The sequence below is a fragment of the Gopherus evgoodei genome, chromosome 2, assembly GCF_007399415.2.
Source record: "Gopherus evgoodei ecotype Sinaloan lineage chromosome 2, rGopEvg1_v1.p, whole genome shotgun sequence".
NCBI lineage: Eukaryota > Metazoa > Chordata > Testudines > Testudinidae > Gopherus > Gopherus evgoodei.
The window spans coordinates 218,754,512-218,774,761 of NC_044323.1; the positions used below are offsets into that span (position 1 = coordinate 218,754,512).

A 20,250-nucleotide genomic window follows, 5' to 3' on the forward strand; every position below is an offset into this window, starting at 1 on the left:
ACTGGATTAGGACTGGATACATAGATCTTCTGACCCACAACCTCCATCTCCCTGGCCCTCCTGGAGCTGAAGGCATAGCCCTTTTCCTAGATCAGCTTTCTCCTTTTCTGTCTGCTCAGCTCTGCTGGCTGGTGCATTTTTGGGGGATAAGAGTTAAGGCTCTGCTCATCCAGTTGTCCTCAACTGTACCGGAGGGGAGTATTGGCCCAGTGACAGTTTGTCTGTCCCCACTCCATTGTTGTCCACAGTATGAGTAGCAATCACAGGGGGGAGAAAGGTAGTCTCCTTATTCCATCATGTGAGCAAACTGCAAGCATCACGATCTGATTCTGTAAGACTGCTGATACATATAGCTGGCCCTAGAGTTTGTGGGTTTATATTGAAAATTAAGACATGGATTGCCAGAGGCAGACTTCTGTAACCCACTGTGAAAAGCTGCATGTTAAGGGTTAGCAACAACTTTATTCTAAGGACTGAATGGCTAGGCAGCAATATTGCAGAAAAGGACCTAAGGGTTAAAGTGGACGAGAAGCTGGATATGAGCCAACAGTGTGCCCTGTTGCCAACAAGGCTAATGACATTTTGGGCTGTATAAGTAGGGGCATTGCCATCAGATTGAGGGATATGATCATTCCCCTCTATTCGTCATTGGTGAGGCCTCATCTGGAGTACTGTGTCCAGTTTTGGGCCCCACACTACAAGACGGCTGTGGAATAATTGGAAAGAGTCCAGCGGAGGGCAATAAAAATGATTGGAGGGGTGAAGCACATGACTTATGAGGAGAGGCTGAGGGAACTGGGATTCTTTAGTCTGCAGAAGAAAAGAGAAGAATGAGGGGAGATTTGATAACCGCTTTCAACTACCTGAAAGGGGGTTCCAAAGAGGATGGATCTAGACTGTTCTCAGTGGTACCAGATGACAGAACAAGGAGAAATGGTCTCAAGTTGCAGTAGGGGAGCTTTAGGTTGGATATTAGGAAAAACTTTTTTCACTAGGAGGGTGATGAAGCACTGGAATGAGTTACCTAGGGAGGTGGTGGAATCTCCTTCCTTAGAGATTTTTAAGGTCAAGTGTCATGGTATAATTCCCCACTCTGAACCTTAGTGTCCAAAAGATGGGGTACCAGCATGAATTCCTCTAAGCTCAATTACCAGCTTAGTACTTGTAGTGCTGCCACCAAACAGGAATTCCAGGGCCTGGTACACTCTGGTCCCCCCAAAACCTTGTCCGGGGACCCCCAAGACCCAGTCCCTCTGGATCTTAACACAAGGAAAGTAAACCCTTTCCCTCACCGTTGCCTCTCCCAGGCTTCCCTTCCCTGGGTTACCCTGGAAGATCACTGTGATTCAAACTCCTTGAATCTTAAAACAGAGAGGAAAATTCACCTTCCCCCCTCCTACTCTCTCCCCCCCCAGACTCTCCCTGAGAGAGAAAGTAATCCTAACACAGAGATAAATTAACCTTTCTCTCCCCCTTCCCTCCTTTCTCCCCACCAATTCCCTGGTGAATCCAGACCCCGTCCCCTGGGATCTCACACCAGAATAAAAAAAAACAATCAGGTTTTTAAACAGGAAAAGCTTTTAATTAAAGAAATAAAAACAGTAAAAATTATCTTTGTAAATTTAAGATGGAATATGTTACAGGGTCTTTCAGCTATAGACACTGGGAATACCCTCCCAGCCTAAGTATACAAGTACAAATTAAAATCCTTTCAGGAAAATACACATTTGAACTCCTTCCAGCCAAATACACATTTGCAAATAAAGAAAACAAACATAAGCCTAACTCGCCTTATCTACCTAGTACTTACTATTCTGAGCACATAGAAGCCTGTATCAGGGAGATTGAAGAGAAACCTGGTTGCACGTCTGGTCGCTCTCAGAACCCAGAGAGAACAACAACCAAACCCTAACAGCACACACAAAAACTTCCCTCCCTCAAGATTTGAAAGTATCCTGTCCCCTGATTGGTCCTCTAGTCAGGTGACAGCCAGGCTCACTGATCTTGATAACCCTTTCCAGGCAAAAGAGATATGAAGTACTTCTGTTATTCTGTTTATGACATCAGGCTTGACAAAGCCCAGGCTGGATGACTTAGTTGGCAATTGGTCCTGCTTTGAGCAGGGGGTGGGACTAGATGACCTCCTGAGGTCCCTTCCAACCCTAATATTCTATGATTCTATGAACCTACTAACTTGTAGGTAATGCTGCATATTCTTATTGGCCAATAGATGGTGCTCCTTCCATTAGCTATCTACACGTATACAAACCTGTTGTCTTTATAGAGCACTTCATAACACCTACATTAGCATTCTGGTGGTGGGTGGATATGGCAGGAAAGTTTGTCATTAAGGGGATACACCTGTTGGAATGTTCTCAGCAGTTACAGAGAGTGCTTATTGTTACTGGGCGGGAGTGTCAACGGGGTTCTTCAGCTGTGAGGGATGGAGGACTTGTGAAATTCAGCCCCTCGGATCATCTTTCAGGATACATTGACAGAGTGATGGTGGGTCAGTTGGTAGACGTAGTCCTGGGTGATATTGGGAATTGATACTGACAGAGTGACATTACCACCTACACCACAGGAACTGTTTTTGTCACCCAGTCTGCAACTCCACATGCCCTCCACGGGTGATAGAAAGCGTGAGTGTACTAGCCATTTGCACTTTCTTTCACAGTAAACATGTTCTTATTACAAAACCATAGTAAGTACAGCATAGTACAGTTGTGTGAAAGCTGCCCTGCAGTTGCTTGGGCCCAGATCCATAAAATGGACATAGGCATTGTGATGCTGAGCATCACGGTGCCTAATTTCTAGGCACCTAGAAAATCACAGGGACAGCACTGAGATGCACAAAGCTGAGTTAAGTGTCTAGACTCCTACACAATAAATAGGGAGAGAGAGGAATCTTAGACTGTGATCCGTAAAGCCAGCATGGGAAGTGGGCAGCCACTTAAGCCAGCCAATATAAGATGCTAAGCCCCTCCCCTCTCCGAGTTCAGTACCCAAATCCAGACAGTAGAGAGGTATCTAGCTCTGCTTGTGATTCACAAACCAGGGGCAGATTGGCATTCAACTGCCTAAGTCATGGGTATAGGCACCTCCCGTATAATCTTTAACCCAGTGGTTAGAGCAGGAGTCGGCAACCTTTCAGAAGTGGTGTGCCGAGTCTTCATTTATTCACTCTAATTTAAGGTCTCGCGTGCCGGTAATACATTTTAACATTTTAGAAGGTCTCTTTCTATAAGTCTATATTCTATAACTAAACTATTGTATGTAAAGTAAACAAGGTTTTAAAATGTTTAAGAAGTGTCATTTAAAATTAAATTAAAATGCTGATCTTATGGTGCCAGCTTGCTTAGCTCGCTGCCAGCCTGGGGTTCTGTTCACCTAGGCCGGCACTGGGCTGAGCAAAGCCTGCGGCCGGGACCCTGGGACCCCAGACCTGGGGGGGTTCAGGGGTCAGGGCAGAGGGCTGGGGGATGGGGAGGTGTAGGGCAAAATGCTAGGTGTGTGGGGGGTCAGGGCAGAGGGCTGGGGTGCTCGGCTCGTGGGGGTGCTCCCAGCCCCCTGCCCTGAGCGGCTCATGGCAGGGGGCTGGAAAGGATGTGCTCTGTTCCACCCCCTTCCCCAAGGCCCCGACCCTACCTCTCTCTGCGTCCTGTAGGGAGCTGTGTGCACGCTGCCACTCTTTCCCCTCCCACCTCGCAAGGGCCATCAACTGATTGGCTCAGGGAAGGAGAGGGGGCGGGGCAGGAAAGCACCACACGGGGGGAGGAAGCGGGAGAGGGGAGAAGCTTGGCTGCCGCAGAACCAAGTTTCTGCCTCCTGCCCCCACAGAGGAGAGCAGTGGGCAAGGGGGCTGAGATAGGCTGGAGGCCGGGACGGCGACAGGCAGCTGCATGCCACTCGAAATCGGCTTGCGTGCCGTCTTTGGCACGCGTGCCATAGGTTGCCGACCCCTGGGTTAGAGTAATCACTCGGGCTGCGAGAGACCCCCCCCAGTCAAGTCCCCCCACTGCCTGATGAGGAGAAGGGATTTGAACAGGGATCTACCACATCTCTTAAATGCCCTAATCACTAGGCTATAATGTGATTCTAATTCTCTCTGGTTCATTTAATATTTAATTATTCAATTATTTTAAAGTTTCTTATTGAAGTTCCATTTTGAGGAAGCGCCACATCAGAATATTCCATAGGCCAGTGATTAGCGTGCTCCCCTGAGAGGTGGGACATCCCTATTCAATTCCCTTCACCTCATCAGGCAGAAGGGGGCTTGAATGGAGGGACTCCCACATCCTGGATGAGTACCCTAACCACTGGGCTAACGTTTATAAAGGAGGTCCTTCTCTTTTCCTTCCCCCATCTCTTTTGTGCAGAGTTAAGCAGGCTTTCAGCACGCCTACTGGATTAGGCCCCACGTACAATTCAGGTGGAAGAACATATGTATTTCCCTTCATCTGTGGATCACTCTAGGGCATAGGGGGGAGACAGGCACCTGGGTGCCTAGAATGAGGCAGCAGTGCACATGCCCAGAGGGAAATAACTAAACTATTAGTATAAATCTGTACTAATTATGTCTGTAATCTTTGTGTAATAATGTAACAATAATTATTTTATCATATATAGTATTCACTATAACTTTCCCTTTCCTCCACCTATGGAGGGACCATTTTCTAGCCCAAATTAAACAATGATAAAATTCCCAAAGCCCTTTGTGCTGGAGTTGTTACTCTTGTTTCTTTTATGTTTTGCAAATTCTTTCCACCCTCCATTTACTAAGTTATTTGGGAAAATGCTAAGTGCATTCCTGAGCTCAGGACTCTGGTGGAACAAGTCTATGATGAATGGTATTCAAAATTAATTAAACATACTGCCATAGTCGGCCATTGGGTATCAAAGAAAAAATAAAGATAATGTACCAGAGCAAAAAATGTTTTACATAGTTTTGTAAATGGTTTCTGTATAGATTTAAACACTTTTATTTTTAAATGTGACACAGGAACAAAGTAGCTACACTTTCACCGTAGAAGCAAGAGACAGAGATGGAGACAAAACTGGGCTAGCTACAACCTGTACTGTAAAAATCCAGATTTTGGATGTCAATGACAATATTCCTGTTCTTGAAAGGCAGACAGTAAGTATGTTTGTTTGTTAACAGTCTCAGTGTGTTCCTATGTCTGGTAATAACAGGTAATTTACTATCACATGGCACACAAAGGACTCATTTTGCCATAATGAAATACAGTAGACTTAACATTTTCTTAAAAGGTCTATTGTTTGATTGCAGTATGAAGGCAGTGTCGAAGAAAACAGAGCAAATGTGGAAGTTATGCGACTGCAAGTATCTGACAAAGATGAAAAATTCTCTGATAATTGGCTGGCAAACTTTACAATTGTCTCTGGGAATGAAGGGGGTTATTTCCGTGTAGAGACAGATGCTCAAACAAATGAAGGAGTTTTGACTCTTGTAAAGGTAAGTGTATACTGTAGAGTGTCCTTTTTTTTTTTAAAATCATAACGAGACTTTTTAAAATATTAGAATAAATTCCATAGGATATTAATTTTAACTAAAACTATTTACATTTTACCAGCATGTGAACAGCAAATAATTTACAGGTGGAACACTCCTCCATTTCTATATTTTACCTAGATGTACTGAGTATGTACATAATATAAAAACAAAGGAAAGCATGTTTCCCTTCAGTTTAGGAAACCTGGGTCCCATTCTTGACTCTGCCATTGATTCTGTGTGTAACATCAGGTAAATCATTTAGAGCCTGATTATGCAGGCTGCTGAACATCCTCAGTTTCCTCTAAAGTCAACATGAGTTGAGGATGCTCAGTAACTCTCAGCATATCAGGTCTTATATCTCTGTGCTTTGATTTCCCTTTCTTTAATTTGTGGGTAACAAAAGTGATTTAAGCCCTACAGATGAAAAGTACTTTCAGTGCTAAATATGATAATGATTAGAGGGCAAAAGCTAGAATATACGACAGCTAGTATGGAACTGATGCATTCTACCTCTTTTTTCCAATTGTGACGCATGGAGTGAGAGTCCATCCCCAAGGCCAGAAGATAGTGTTCCCTCCAAAGTCAGCTACCTGAAGCTATTAGTTTGAATTTATCCATATAAATGACAAGATATTGTATCCTTATGCTATACTATTTGATATACATGACATTATATATTAAAGGAAGTCTTGACAAGTTTAAATAACACTTATTTTTTTCTGGTACTGTCAATCAGGCACCTTTAGCCAGCCTTAATCCATTCCTTTTTTTTTTTCCCAGCAAAGAAAATGTTTTTAAAGATTGAACTTTTAAACATTATTTAGATGTCAAATTCTATGTTTATATTTTGAGTGAAGTTTCGGTTTTTTTGTGTGTGTGTGTGCTTGTTGCAGGAGATCAATTATGAGGAAATGCAAAGCATGAACTTGAGTGTTGTCGTTACAAATAAAGCAGCATTTCACAAATCAATTAGTAATAACTACAAAGTAAAACCAGTTCCAGTCACAATTAAGGTGAAAAATGTGCTAGAGGGCCCTGTATTCAAACCCCACACAATGGTGATTAAGACAAATGAGACTATGATGATAAACCAGATTATTGGGAGATATCAAGCCTTTGATGAAGACACTTCAAAAGTAGCAGAACATATCACGTAAGCCTCATCTTTTTATTAATTAGCAACATTGCCATTTATAGAATGTCACATTAAATCCTTGTATCAAACAAACACTAGGTTGACATTATTTCATAGTCATGCTGTTTGATAGACATGTCTAATTATTACCGTATAAATGAGATGGATATTCTTTAGGGTTTTATATAGAATGTATAGACTTTTTATTTTTTAAATAATTTGCTTTTGTGTTAGATCATATGATGAAAAGTGCATCTCCCTACAGAAACAGTCTGTATTGATGCATCCATTTAGTAAATCTACAAGTATACCAATGCACGCCACTTTTGGTTTCAGACAGTGGACTTAGCTTTAGAATGAAACCTGTAGAAATCCCATGAAAATGGAGATCCAGTGGTGTAGAGCAAATATTTGATATGTGTGTGTGTGTGCAAAGCAGCTTCAGCTTCAGCCCCCATGGTTGTCTTGCTCATTATAATTTGATTTTTTTTTAAATTTCTAACAGATATGTAAAAAAAAATGATAACGATAATTGGATCATGATCGATTCTTCTACAGCTGAAATCAAGCTAATAAAAATACCTGATTATGAGTCATCTTATGTAATTAATGGTACCTACACTGCCAACATTCTGGCCATAACTAATGGTAAGTTGTGAGGCATTAGGTTTCATGTCATATGCATTCATAAGCCTTTCTTTACAAACATTCTCTATTGCTGAGGCCTGAACCTAATGTTGCACTGAAAGAGAGCAGTCTTACCATCTGATCAGTACCCATTTAGGGCTAAATATTGCAGCCTTCTGTTGATGAGCACTCCCATCAAAATGAAAGCAAGTGCTCACCAACATAAGCTTTATAGTCTAATCCTTAATAGTGTAAAAGTCAAGTTCTCTAGCATAAGCAGGCAGGGCTTCTTTGGCTGCAGTGTCTGTGTATATTATAGTCACTTACTTGTTCAATTTGAAGTCCTTATGCATTCTGGAAATGTATCTGGAAGAAGTTTTTGCTGTCATTTTTAAAACCACATATAAATATAAAAAGATTTCTAAATTCTGTACATTGTTTTATTTCAAAATTTTGATTGTTTCCTTTTTGTAGTTGTTTTGCAAGATGATTAGATTAACGCGTGAGATTCCCACCCCACTCTGATCCTGTATGCTAGGTAAAAGCTAGGAGCAGCGAAAAGGAGCTCAGAAAGTCACAGTTCCAACTGGGGAGAATTCTCCTGGCACAAAAATTGTGGAAAACCCCCTTGCAAGTACTGGCCTGAGGTGGGGGTGGGGCCACAGCACATACCACTGCAAAAATTCTACACCTGTAGACAGCCAGGAACAGGTTGCCATAACACAGACTGTTCCCCAAGACTGTTTAAATTATGCTGGGGGCTGAAGTATAGAAGTGGCTTAAAGCCAAATAACTCTTCCTCCCACTGGGCTGCAAGTTACGTGCTGTGCCTCTGAAAGGTGTGGCTAACCACAAATGATAGCGTGATTGTAGCACAGGTAGGCCATACCAGTTTTTAATCTGGCTAGCACAGATAACAATAGCAGTGAAGATACGGCAGTATGAATATAAATAATAATATATGGAGATATACCTATCTCATAGAACTGGAAGGGGCCCCAAAGGGTCATCGAGTCCAGCCCCCTGCCTTCATTAGCAGGACCAAATACTGATTTTGCCCCAGATCCCTAAGTGGCCCCCTCCAGGATTGAGCTCACAACCCTGGGTTTAGCAGGTCAGTGCTCAGACCACTGAGCTCAGGCCAGCAACAGATGTACCTAACCAGGCAGGCTTCTTTTTGGGAAACTAGCTCATGCCACCACATCCTCAGTACCACTGTTACCCGTGCCCACTAGATTAAAGATAGTGGAGGCATGCCTACTGGGCTGCATTCATACCTTCAATTGCATCTCAGAATCTGACCTAAAGGCTTTGTTGACAGTGTAGAATTTGGTTTTTAGTCTGGTTGGTTGGTTGTTTTGTTTTTGAACCAGTCTCTTAATCCTAAACTCTTTCTTTGCTTAGGGGCTATTACCCATTTATTGATAGGACTACATTGCAAGAAATGTTTGTGTCCAGAACAGGCTTAATTGAAATACAGCTTGTCAAAATGGAAGTGTTGAAATCTCTCAGTAAAATGAGTAGAAGATCTGAAAAATCTCAATAGTCCTATCCTGTTTGAATACAATGCAAAAAGAACTCTCAACTACATGGTCTTTCTCATTTGTTGTTTGTAACGGTACTTTTGAACTATAGTTCTGTTTTACTTAGTTTTTAAAATGTATTATATTCAGAAAGTATAACCTTGCATATATTTCTGTAAATATTCAGAGTTAAATCTTGACCCCATTAAAATCAAAGGCAAAACTACCTTTGGCTTCAATAGAAGCAGGATCGGATCCTAAATTCATATTACTGCTTTTTATAATCCTGGAAAAAGTATGAAATATTTTCTTAAAAGCAAAATTTGTTGCACACGCAAAAGAATTTAAGCTTTCATGTTTATATTTGCAGATTATTCTAAGAAAACAGCCACTGGTACCATTGTAATTCAGGTTACGGATGCCAATGATAATTGTCCAATCATTGTGACTCCAGTACAGATGGTGTGTTCAGATGCAAAGTTCTTCAGTTTTACAGCTACAGATCGAGATGCTTATCCAAATAGTGCTCCCTTCACTTTTACTGTCATTGATGAGCCTGAAGGGATGGCAAAGAAATGGGTAATTGGAGACACAAATGGTAAGAAAAAATCAATTCTGACGTATAATAAACATTTTTGTAAAATCATTTTCAGTTCTTTGCAGTTCAGCATTTATGTCACATTTTGTTAACTCTGGTCAGATCAGTCTTAGGGCTTGATCCAGCCAAAAAGGATTGCACATCTGCTGTGCCACACCAAGAGAAGCATCAAGAGTTTGAAGTTTGTCTCCTCACTCCTTCATTTCTAATGGCCATAGAATACAAAATTATGTATTTTGGAGTTGAAGTGGTTCTGTGTAACCTGACCACCTGTGTATTGTAATTGGGCTCTTGCGAATGATGTTGGGACTAAGACCCCTTCTTTCCCCCTGTCCCCACAGCATTCAGGTGACAGATGTTCCTCTCTGTGTGACTGAATTTGCAGCCATATAGCTGCAGTCAGCTGCAGGGGTCACATTCCTGAATGGCAGTTCAGTTCAGGAGCTGAGCTAGGGAGAAATAGGAAATTGCCATGCACCCTGCACATCAACTAGATTCTTAATCAGTTATCCAAGGTACTCCAGTACTTTAGGAGAAGGAAGAGGACTCTCACAAGAATGTCCTCCTGGGTGGGGAGTCCTACTCTGCAAGAATATATTTGCAATATGAAATCATGTCCGTACTTGGATTTGGGTGAGGCAGGAGCTCCCCCATTCACAGTCTATTTTCTTTAACCACATCACAATGTGATGAGCAAGGCAGCCTCCCACTGCACACTGCCACACCCAAATACCTGTGCAGGTACTTAGAAGAAGTGCTCCAAGTAAATCAAAGAGCTCTTTTGCTCAGCTGCTGATCCTCCACTTCCTAGGCAGCTCTACAATTCACCATTACAAAGCTTTGCCAGAGGGCTGCCACAGCAGAGGAACACCTCTTCAGAACAGATTAGCTTGCTTGCTGCCTAACTAGCATTTACAGCCTTCACAGTTGCTGCAGCCCAGATAGTGGCAGCTACATTGTTTTGGATGGTATGTTAAACATGTCCATATTATCCAGAATCAGCCCTGCAGTGCCCAGCCTAAATAATACACGATCTCCATGAGGGCCTGGCTGGGGAGAAATCCTCCAAGCACTTGTGCTCACACATAACCAGAGAATGAGGGAGAATCCTTTGATTCCCGAACTCATTTCAAAAAATTAATGCACACAGACATGTTGCAGAGCTGTTCTTCACTATACCTATAGGGATACTCCTAGCAACCTGCTCCCACCTCAGCACAATTGCAGTGTTTCCATTATGTCAGGGTCCTTCTTACCTTCTGAAAGTGGGAGAGAACTAGACAACTGTAACTTGTCACAAAGACAAATGGTATTTTGGGGGTTCATACAGACAATTCAACTTTGAATAAGGCTTTTCCATAGTCTGTAGAAATTAGAAATAAACACTGGTTATATTTTGCCAGAGTGTGAACTATATGATGAAAATAGCAATTAGTTGTGTATTAAAGGCAATTCTGTTGCATTGGTAGAATTCTTTTTTGTTTTTCTTTAGTAAGAGACAGTGATTTCTAACTTTCTCTCTACCCAATTCTTGTTTCACTGATTATGTTTTTTCTTTCTTTCTTTTCTGTCCCTACAAAGCAACAACCATGCAGCTGTTACTACCACAAGATGTAAAGCCCAGCACAAATCAAGTTCAAATTTTAGTGAAAGATATGCAAGGTTTAAGCTGTGCTGAAAAGCAGATCCTTACATTGAGAGTTTGTACATGTGTGAATGGGGGTTCCTGCCAAGACAGACTAAGCGACTCTTCAGTTGGGCTAGGAGCTGGAGCAATTGCACTAATTATCTTAGCAATTTTATTGTTGCTACGTAAGTAACCGTTTTATGTTATTTCTTAAGCACTGCATGTTCTATGCAATACAAGATACCAAAGAAGAAATGGTCCCTACCCCAAAGGGTTTATAATCTAGGTATACTTTGTGGGTAAAATCCTGAGTCCACTGGAGTCAATGGCACCATTCCCATTGACTTTCAATGGGGCCAGGATTTCACCCTGGAAGTATTAGAACTAGTATGTGGCAACAGGTAACTGTTTCAGTCTTTCCAGTGGCTTTTAAACAAACAGTTAACATTTGCTTATGCTATACTAAAGGATAGATGATAAAGCATTGAGAAATCCTTTTGGTTTTTCTTAGGGCTCCTCTTATGGTCCAATGAATCACCACCATGCCCTTCCCATTCCCTTCAGATAATGTCACCATGGCTGCCCCCTCCACTACTCTGGCCCATCTTCAGAGTGTCAACTCTGTTTCCTTATTCCAGTAACCAGCTGAAAACACAGCCCGACTGAGGTGAAATCCTCTACTTTGGGATGTTGTGTATAGTGAGTCAGCTATTTATAGCAAAAAACAAAACAAAATGAGGAGGTGAACTTAATGGTATTTATGGCTCAGCGTGGCATGATGGTGACTTTAGTGGGACTACTTATATATACATAGTTAAGCACATGCATGAGTGTTTGCGAAATCAGAGCCATAGTACACATTCATTATCTATTGACCATAACTAAATAAACTCTGCATTATATTCCTGAATTTCTAGAAAACTTGCACCTACCCTGTGTGCATGCTCACATAGTCCAGATGTTTATTACCTAACTTAACTACAGACAGTTACCCAGGAGCGGCGCCAGGATTTTTGGCGTCCTAGGCGGTGGTCCTTCCATGCTCCCAGTCGGCGGCGGCAGTTCTGCGGCGGGGGGGGGGGTCCTTCCGCGCTCCCGGTCTTCGGGGCACTTCAGCGGCGGGTCCCGGAGCGAGTGGAGGACCCGCCGCAGAATTGCCGCCGAAGACCCAGAGCACGGAAGGACCCACTGCTGCCGAATTGCCACCCCTCCAAATCCTGGCGCCCTAGGCGACCGTCTAGGTTGCCTAAATGGAAGCGCCAGCCCTGCAGTTACCTAAACATGATTTGAGCTCTAGTTGTCAGACACTTAATGATGCATTGTGTTTTCCTACAGTTGTGCCACTCTTACTGCTGTTTTGCAACTGTGGATCAGGTGCTAAAGGATTCACAGCAATACCTGACAGTAGTGAAGAGATGTTACGTAAATGGAACAGTGAAGGGGCAGCACCTGAAGACAAGGCAAGTGTACCTTAGCCCAATATCATCTTTGTTTTTCTTTTAACTATTTCAGTTTCTCACTTGGTGTCAGTTTTAGATTGTGGGTTGAGATTTCAAAGCAGTGCAGGAGATTTAGCCACACGTTAAAATTAATTAACTAAAAAAATGTGTGGCTAAATTCCATACACCATTCTAGAAATATCTACCAAAGTGTCTAAATTGCAGAGGAAAAGAAGAGTGAAATAATCAAGCAAATAGTGATTCTCACTGTTCACGACAATTGCACCTGTATTTCCTCCTCGTGGTCCATCAATGGCACCTGCTCTTGGGCTTATGGCTCCCCATCCATCATGTCTCCTGGGTGGAGACCTGTGTCTCCCTCCCTCCCTCCCTCTTAACAGAGTTTTTTCTAAGCTGCATAGTTTCCCGCCTACACTGTGAGTGCTCCAGCAAGCTAGACTGCCTAACAAGATTGTGTCCATCTTTTGCTTTCTCCCCAAAGGCTATGACCAGTTGCAATGGCCCAGTTATAAGTTACCACAAGCTTTTCCTAAGCATGCACATGTATTCTTAAGGTGAAAATATTCCAGGTTCTTTTATTGATTTTACTAATAAGTTTACCAGAGTTCACCATCCCCTCTCCCCAACAACTCCAGTAGTAGCCAGGGGTGAAATTAATTTACAGGACTTACTGGTATTGCTGGAATCCTGAGGGGGACGTGGCCTCATCTGGAAGAAGTGTGGCCTATCAAGATTTAAAGGCCCTGGGGCGCCAGCTGTGGCTGGGAGACCCAGGGGCTCCCAGCTAAAGAGGTGGCTGGGAGCCCTCCCCGGGGCTCAGGGGCAAATTAAAGGGCCCGGGGCTCCAGCTGCCAGGGGAAACCCCAAGCTTTGCAGGGCTGAGGCATGAATTTAAAGGGCCCAGAGCTCCTGCCGCTGAGGGGAGCCCCGAGCCCTTTAAATCCCAGCTGCGGCCAGGATTCAAAGGGTTCTGGGCTGCCCGCAGCCGCGGGGAGCTCTGAGCCCTTTAAATCCCGGCCCCAGACTGGCCACCAGAGCCGTGGCCAGGATTGAAAGGGGTCTGGGCTGCCCACAGCCGCAGGGAGCTCTAACCCCTTTTACTCTTGGCAGTGGCTGAGATTCAAAGGCCTCTAGGCTGCCCGCAGCCGTGGGGAGCTCTGACCCCTTTCAATCCCCACCGTGGAAGCCAGTGCGGTCCAGCACGGCATACTGGCTCTTGCTGGTATGCCAGACCGGACCGGACCAGCTTACTTTCACCTCTGGTAATAGCTCTGGTAAAAGTCATTCCTTCAAATCCTTCCACAAGGATTGGGCGCCCTCTCCCTCCTACCTGACCACCCTGGACAAAGGTCATGTCTGTTTGCTGGATCAGAAAGAAGGTCCTGAGAGTGTAAACTCAGGCTATTTATTCAAAAGCCTTTTCTTTGTTGGTTTTTGGGGAATCCAGTTTGAACCAGTATATGTGAGTCTTTGCAGATGTTGGTACTTCTAGGGAGGTGTTACAACGTGAGTGAATTTGCTGAATCATCCCTCACTGTTCCTTATTCCTGGAAGAGCTGTGATCAGCCTGTCCCATGGAATTACATACAATCCTGGGCCCACAATGACACCCTTAGGGGATTTAAATTTATGTATTGCAGGAAATTGCTACATCTGCCATGACGATACTATTTTTCTGAGTGGAAAGTGAGGAAGGGGAGTGTGGGAGAAATACTGGTATGTCCAGTACCTGAACCACCAAAGAGTTTAAATATTTGCATTCACAAGGGAAGAACTGTCAATTACAATCAGTGGGTATATTAATTCAGCAGAAAAATGGTGGAATGGAAAGCCTCTTAATTTAAAGTCTGAAGGCTGTATCCCAAGTAAGTGCCCAGTGCTCCCTTTCAGTGAGGTACGGAGGAGAGCAAATATGATTTAACTAGATCAGAAATGGCTGCAAGGAGAAGAAACTGAGGAGAATAGTGAATACTTAGCATGCTGTCTGCCCCACAAAGCCCTAGTGTGTCTACTGCATAAGGCTAAGGCTCAGGTAGGGTCTGTGCAGGATGGGTGAGTAATTACTAACATTGGCATCCTCTCTCTTGACTCTGGTAAATATCCAGGTGGAATCAGTGGGGCATTAGCTTTTCCTTAGAGCCTGCATTCCCGTTGGAAAAGCTGCTGGTGAAAGAGAAAGTGGCAATATGGCCAAGCTGCCATGAGAGAGAAGAAGGGCAGGCAGCATCACAGAAGGGCCAGCAGACCCTGCAGAGGCTCTAGGATCTGAGGGTTTAGAGTGCGGCATGAGATCATATACCTTTCTCACTGAAAGGAGCTGTCATAAACAGATAGTTAAGGGTTAATGCCTCTTTTAACTGTAAAGGGTTAAGAAGTTCACCTAGCCTAGCTGACACCTGACCAGAGGAACCAATGGGGGAACAAGATGTTTCAAAAGGAAAGAGAGAAGTTTGCTTTGTTTAGTTAGTTTTCAGTTTTCAGCCGGAGTGAAAAAGATCAAGGAACCAGCCTCTTATCAGAGTAGTAAGTTTTAGTGAAGGAAATAAATAGGTTTATGTTTATTTCTTTGTAACCTGTCTTGTGCAATTAGAGGAAGAATCAAATTGGGTATTTGGGTATTTTCATTGGTGTAATTAAGTTTTTGCCCAGAGCAACATCCTCTGTGTTTTGAATCTGTTGTCTGTGAGAGTAGCTGGTATGCTAATCTCTCCCAGAGGGTTTTCTTTTACCTTTCTTTTCTTTAATTAAAAGCCTTTTTTTTTTAAATAATCTGATTGATTTTTCCTTTGTTTTAGATCCAAGGGGGTTGGATCTGGATCCACCAGGAGTTGGTGGGAGAAAGGAGGGGGGATGGCTAATTGCTCCTTGTTTTAAGATCCAAAGGTTTTGGATCTGTGTTCACCAGGAAATTGGTGAAGTCTCTCAAGGCTACCCAGGGAAGGGAGTGCTTGGAAGTGGTGGCAGCCAGACAAGATCTAAGCTGTTAATTGAGCTTAGAGCTTCTCATGCAGGTCCCCCCACATCTCTACCCTAAAGTTCAGAGTGGGGAAGGAACCCTGACAGGAGCATTTGGAAAAATTTTGCCAGGTGAACTCACTGGAGTATCCTGATTTTTCTTACTTGCCCTCTCATTGGTTTTAACAGGGGATGATACAGTGTCGCTCTAAAATGGCTTTTGTGAGCTTCCTTGGCTACACAATCATAAAGACTGCACCCTTTTCCAGGGCACACTTTGCTCTTTGTAACAGCACGTCTAACACCAGATCAAACAATCATGCCAACCACGTCCCTCCTGGACTCCACTCAGCCCAACTGCTTAGAGAATTCCACATGCAACACAGAGCACGTTTCATATTGTATTTTAATTGTTGTTTTAGGCAATGCTAACCATCATCACTCCCACTGCGCTGGACAACTCAGCAGCAAATGTGCGCAGTGGAGCAGCAGCAGCAATGGGTGCAGAGGCAGCTGCTACAGGAGGAGGCAGTTCTCAGTCCCATATTGAAGGACGCTATGGTAATGCTAATATGAGCAATGGCAGATGGGAAGAACAAAGACATCTTCTTTCTGGTGCAAAATATGGGGCCATGGCAGCTGGTGGGGCCATGGCAGCTGGCGGAGCCATGGCAGCCGGGGGGGCCATGACAATGGGAGCTGGAACGACCATGATGATGGGAGCTGGACGGGCCAGAACGGCAGGACCTGAAGTGGGCATAGATGAAGAATTTTTGAGAGACTACTTCAATGAGGTAAGAGTCTTGCTTGAGAATATCAATATATTCATGGTTTTTGTTTTTTTTAAATAAAGTAAATCGTGTGGAAACAAGTTGTTAAAGGCCATTAATTCTATTTCAAATCTAAAAATATTTTATCAGGATTGCTTTATGATATATTATTTGTTTTAAAAGAAAATTTGTCTTCACAATCTGCCATGTTTTCCTTATGCCCAATCCAGCAAAAACATAACCCTGTGCCTAGCTTTATTTTGGCTTCAATAGGATGATTGCCATGAGTAAAGTTACACACATTAAGTCTTCACAGGATCAGGGCTTTAGTGTTACACAAATGCTACACATTTAAAACAGAATGCACTGTTTTCCAGTTCCAGCTATTACACCTTGTATGAACTGAATTATTTGAATACATCATAGAAATTATTGATGAAAAGCACCAGTTAAGTTTTCTAACCCATCTCCAAAAGAATGGATGCATTTTTGAGGAGATGAGGGAAGGAAAAGCATAAATGGACACCATTGTAATAATAGTGATTTGCTCCAAAAAAAGTGAAATATTTTTAAGGGCACTGTCAATTTTAAATCACTCTCTAGTGAGTGCAAACTGGTGTTAGCTACAGTCTCTGAATCTTGCTGATAATTTTATGGGATATAGTCAAATTTTTCCTATTTGCTTTGCGTTTTTTTTTCTCCACACCATCAGTTGCTGTGTGAAATATTCACTTAACAAAGAGGAATCAGCAAACTGACTGACACCAACTGCTGCCATCTACACAAATTGAAAGACAGAAATCTTTTTTCTGTTGGCTTTCAGTTATAGTATGTTAAGGATAAGTCTGTACTACAAGATAGGGCTATGATTCCCCTCCTCATGCATACATACTTGTACTAGCTCTCCCCAAGGTCAGATGAAAATAAATAGCAGCATAGCCGGGATTGCATGGGTAGCAGCAATGGAGGCAAGTATAAACCCACCAGTTTCAGGCGGGCTTGTAATCAGTACAGCTTGTGGCTCTGCTGTCACCATCTTTGCTACCATGGCTACACTACGATTTATACTCCTCCTAGAACACTGAGAGCTAGTGCAAATATGTATGTATTAGCAGGGCAATCACACCCCTAGCTCATAGTTTAGACGTGGCCTTAGATGTTACTTATAACAATAGTGAGTAAAAAATGTTCCAACAAAAATGCAGTTGTTTTTTTTTAAATTTGGTAATGACCCTTTAAAGTTTTGAAACAACATTTGTTAAACAGTTTGTTTGCTTTTGTTTCCTCTATTTTAGAAAGCTGACACTTTTGCTGACGAAGATGAAGCTCAAGTAGCAAAAGACTGTCTCTTGCTTTACTGTCAGGAAGAAGCAGGCTCCTCACATGGTTCCATTGGGTGCTGCAGCTTTATTGAAGATGACTTGGATGACCATTTTCTGGATGATTTAGGAGATAAATTTAAGACCCTAGCAGATATCTGTCTGGGCAAACATGCAGAAGTGGAAGTCGGCCAATGTAGTTCCCATGTGTTGAAAGACAGGAATGCTAGTCCAGCCATGAATGAGTCAAGCTTGTGTCTTAATGATGCATTGCCACAGTTCTTAGATCAGCAAAATGCTTTCAGTTCAGAACATACCTATTCTTTAGGCACCAGCTTCCAACCACCCAAGCCTGTGCATAGAGTAAATGGCATAGGTTCAGAAACTATGACACGGGAGGTGGTCACTGAAACATCCTATGCCTCTAGGCCTGGCCTGCAACAAGCTAGGCCTCTTGTTGATCCCTTGGCTAACAGCAATATTATAGTGACAGAAACATCCTCTGTTGCTGGCCCTACGGTGCGACCCACCACAGGTGTTCTTGATCCGCAGTTCCTTGTAACAGAAAGAGTGCTCGCCCCAGCATCTGGGTTGCAGGAGATGTTAGAAATCCCTGACTTGCCAAATGGACATAATGTTAGGGTAACCGAAAGGCTGATTAGGTCAGATGACACTATGCCTGGAGTCTTAAAAGTTCATGACTTCCCTGATTCACAGTATGTTGTTGTGAGGGAGAGGGAGAGGCTGCTTGTACCTAGTTCAGATCTAAAGACCTCGCTAAGCATTCCCAATTTATCAGAAAGGCAGAATGTGGTGATAACTGAAAGAGTGGTTACACCCACCTCAGGGCTGCAGGCTAGTTACACAACTCCAGCTGAGGTTTTAGGGATGCAAAGCATAAGAGGGCAGACCACCATTTCTGGATCTGGAAGGCAGGAGCGTATACTAATCACAGACCCCCTCTCTAACCAAACAGGCTTAGGTTCGGAGGATTCTTCTACCATAAGTAAGTCTTCAAATATCAGAAAATACAGCACTGTACAGTATACTCGCTCATAAAATATATATCCCTCAGACAACTCTGCTAGGCATCATTTATAGCTCTACCAGCAACACTGGCAATTTTTTAGTGTGTCAAGATCTCAACTTTCTTGTACTTTTAAAAATGGCATGAATTTTCTTACAGTAGTTTCTGTAAATAAGAAATATGACCAGGGAAAAAAGCAGCTGACTTTACAGTGTTTTATAGCAATGCTTTCAAGATGGACAATGAATAGGAATTTTTCCTTGTTTTTTCCTTCTACTACTGTATAGTTCATCACATATAAGATAATGATGGTGAAGACTAAACCCATCACTCACATGCAGAAAACGATATAATTAGAAAGCCAGAAAAGTCTTGAAATAAATTGTAATGACCAACAAAAAATGTTGTTAAACTAAATTTCTATGAACTGTTTGTCTCCTATGTTCTAATGTGTCTTGCAAGGAGCTCTGGAACTTAGTCATCAATTTCATTCCCTCTCATCTAAAAGGGCCAGAAACAACTTTTCTCCACAGAGATGGGGCTGTCTGTATATGCAATATACCAGGCTCCAGAGATTTACGAATGGAAGAATTTGTCAGAATTTCATAAATAATTTGAGTCAGATAATGATCTCTAGCTGTGAGGTGCACACTGCCTCAGAGCTAGGAAAACCTGTTCCTGAGAATGCACCCCAAAGAGAAGTAGGTTTGCTGGTGTTCAACACATGTTCCCTCACACAGGAGGACCAGATCTTTCGACATCTAATCTGAATTTTGATTTCTGCCCCATCTTTCCGTTACATATTTACCTTTTTAAGGAACACTTTAATATCATAGCCTTGAAAATAACTAAACTTGAAAAAGATAAAACTGTTTAACATGTTACCTTGAAAAATTAATTTCCATTGGGCAGGGATGGTCTCCGTAGCCTCTGTTTGTCAGAAGCTGGGAAGGGATGATGGGATGGATCACTTGGTGATTACCTGTTCTGTTCATTCCCTCTGGGGCACCTGGCATTGGCCACTGTAGGAGGATAGGATACTGGGCTAGATGGACCTTTGGTCTGACCCAATATGGTGGTTCTTCTGTTCTTATCTCTTCTCTGTGAATTTTGGTTATCGTTATAGTTTAATGCTTACATAATAAAATTAAAAGGAATTTTTTCCTGCACTGATTCCAGTCCAGGCACCAAGAAGAATGTGCCTTTATATATGAAAATTTGTGTTGCAATATTTCCTCAAGACTCCTAAATAATTTGCAGATCTTGTCTGTGAAGGTCTTCTGTCTCTTTCCACACTGTGCCAAAATAAATGTGCCACACCGTAAGCCAAAATAAAAGTAAAATAGAGGGGCACAGTCCTGCTGAGAAGCCAAGCAGCCAAAATTGTTATGTTCCCAGAAATGCTGTGTATGGGACTCACAGGAGTGATAACCAGAAGCTGTGAAATCAGCATTTCCTGTCATTCAAAGCAATGCTTGCACCTTGGCAGGTAGTTTGGAGAGAAAGTAGCAAGAAGTTAAGCTGTCTGCAGACCACTGAATACTGAAGAAAGTCAGTTACTTTTGACGTATTGTACTAGCTTTGATATAATGCACATAAGCATTTTAACCTTCCATATTTTTGCTTTCTTTTATTGGTCATTAAATAACACATGAAGCAAACCTAGTTCTCCCTCTTCTTTCCACCACTGTGAG

The 20,250-nt window shown here is 42.7% G+C and overlaps 1 protein-coding gene across 1 annotated transcript in view; it reads left to right on the forward strand.

Moving 5' to 3' along the window:
* The window catches only part of DSG2 (desmoglein 2), a 50,720-nt gene extending 31,189 nt beyond the window's left edge, over positions 1-19,531 (forward strand). Inside the window, exons 7-15 of the mRNA XM_030552971.1 lie at positions 5,003-5,137; positions 5,291-5,476; positions 6,409-6,668; positions 7,156-7,298; positions 9,171-9,398; positions 10,980-11,210; positions 12,361-12,485; positions 15,863-16,234; positions 17,506-19,531. Coding sequence (XP_030408831.1) covers positions 5,003-5,137; positions 5,291-5,476; positions 6,409-6,668; positions 7,156-7,298; positions 9,171-9,398; positions 10,980-11,210; positions 12,361-12,485; positions 15,863-16,234; positions 17,506-18,588 — 2,763 coding nt within the window. The 3' untranslated portion in view covers positions 18,589-19,531. The remainder of the gene's footprint in view (positions 1-5,002; positions 5,138-5,290; positions 5,477-6,408; positions 6,669-7,155; positions 7,299-9,170; positions 9,399-10,979; positions 11,211-12,360; positions 12,486-15,862; positions 16,235-17,505) is intronic.
* Positions 19,532-20,250: the final 719 nt, after the last annotated feature.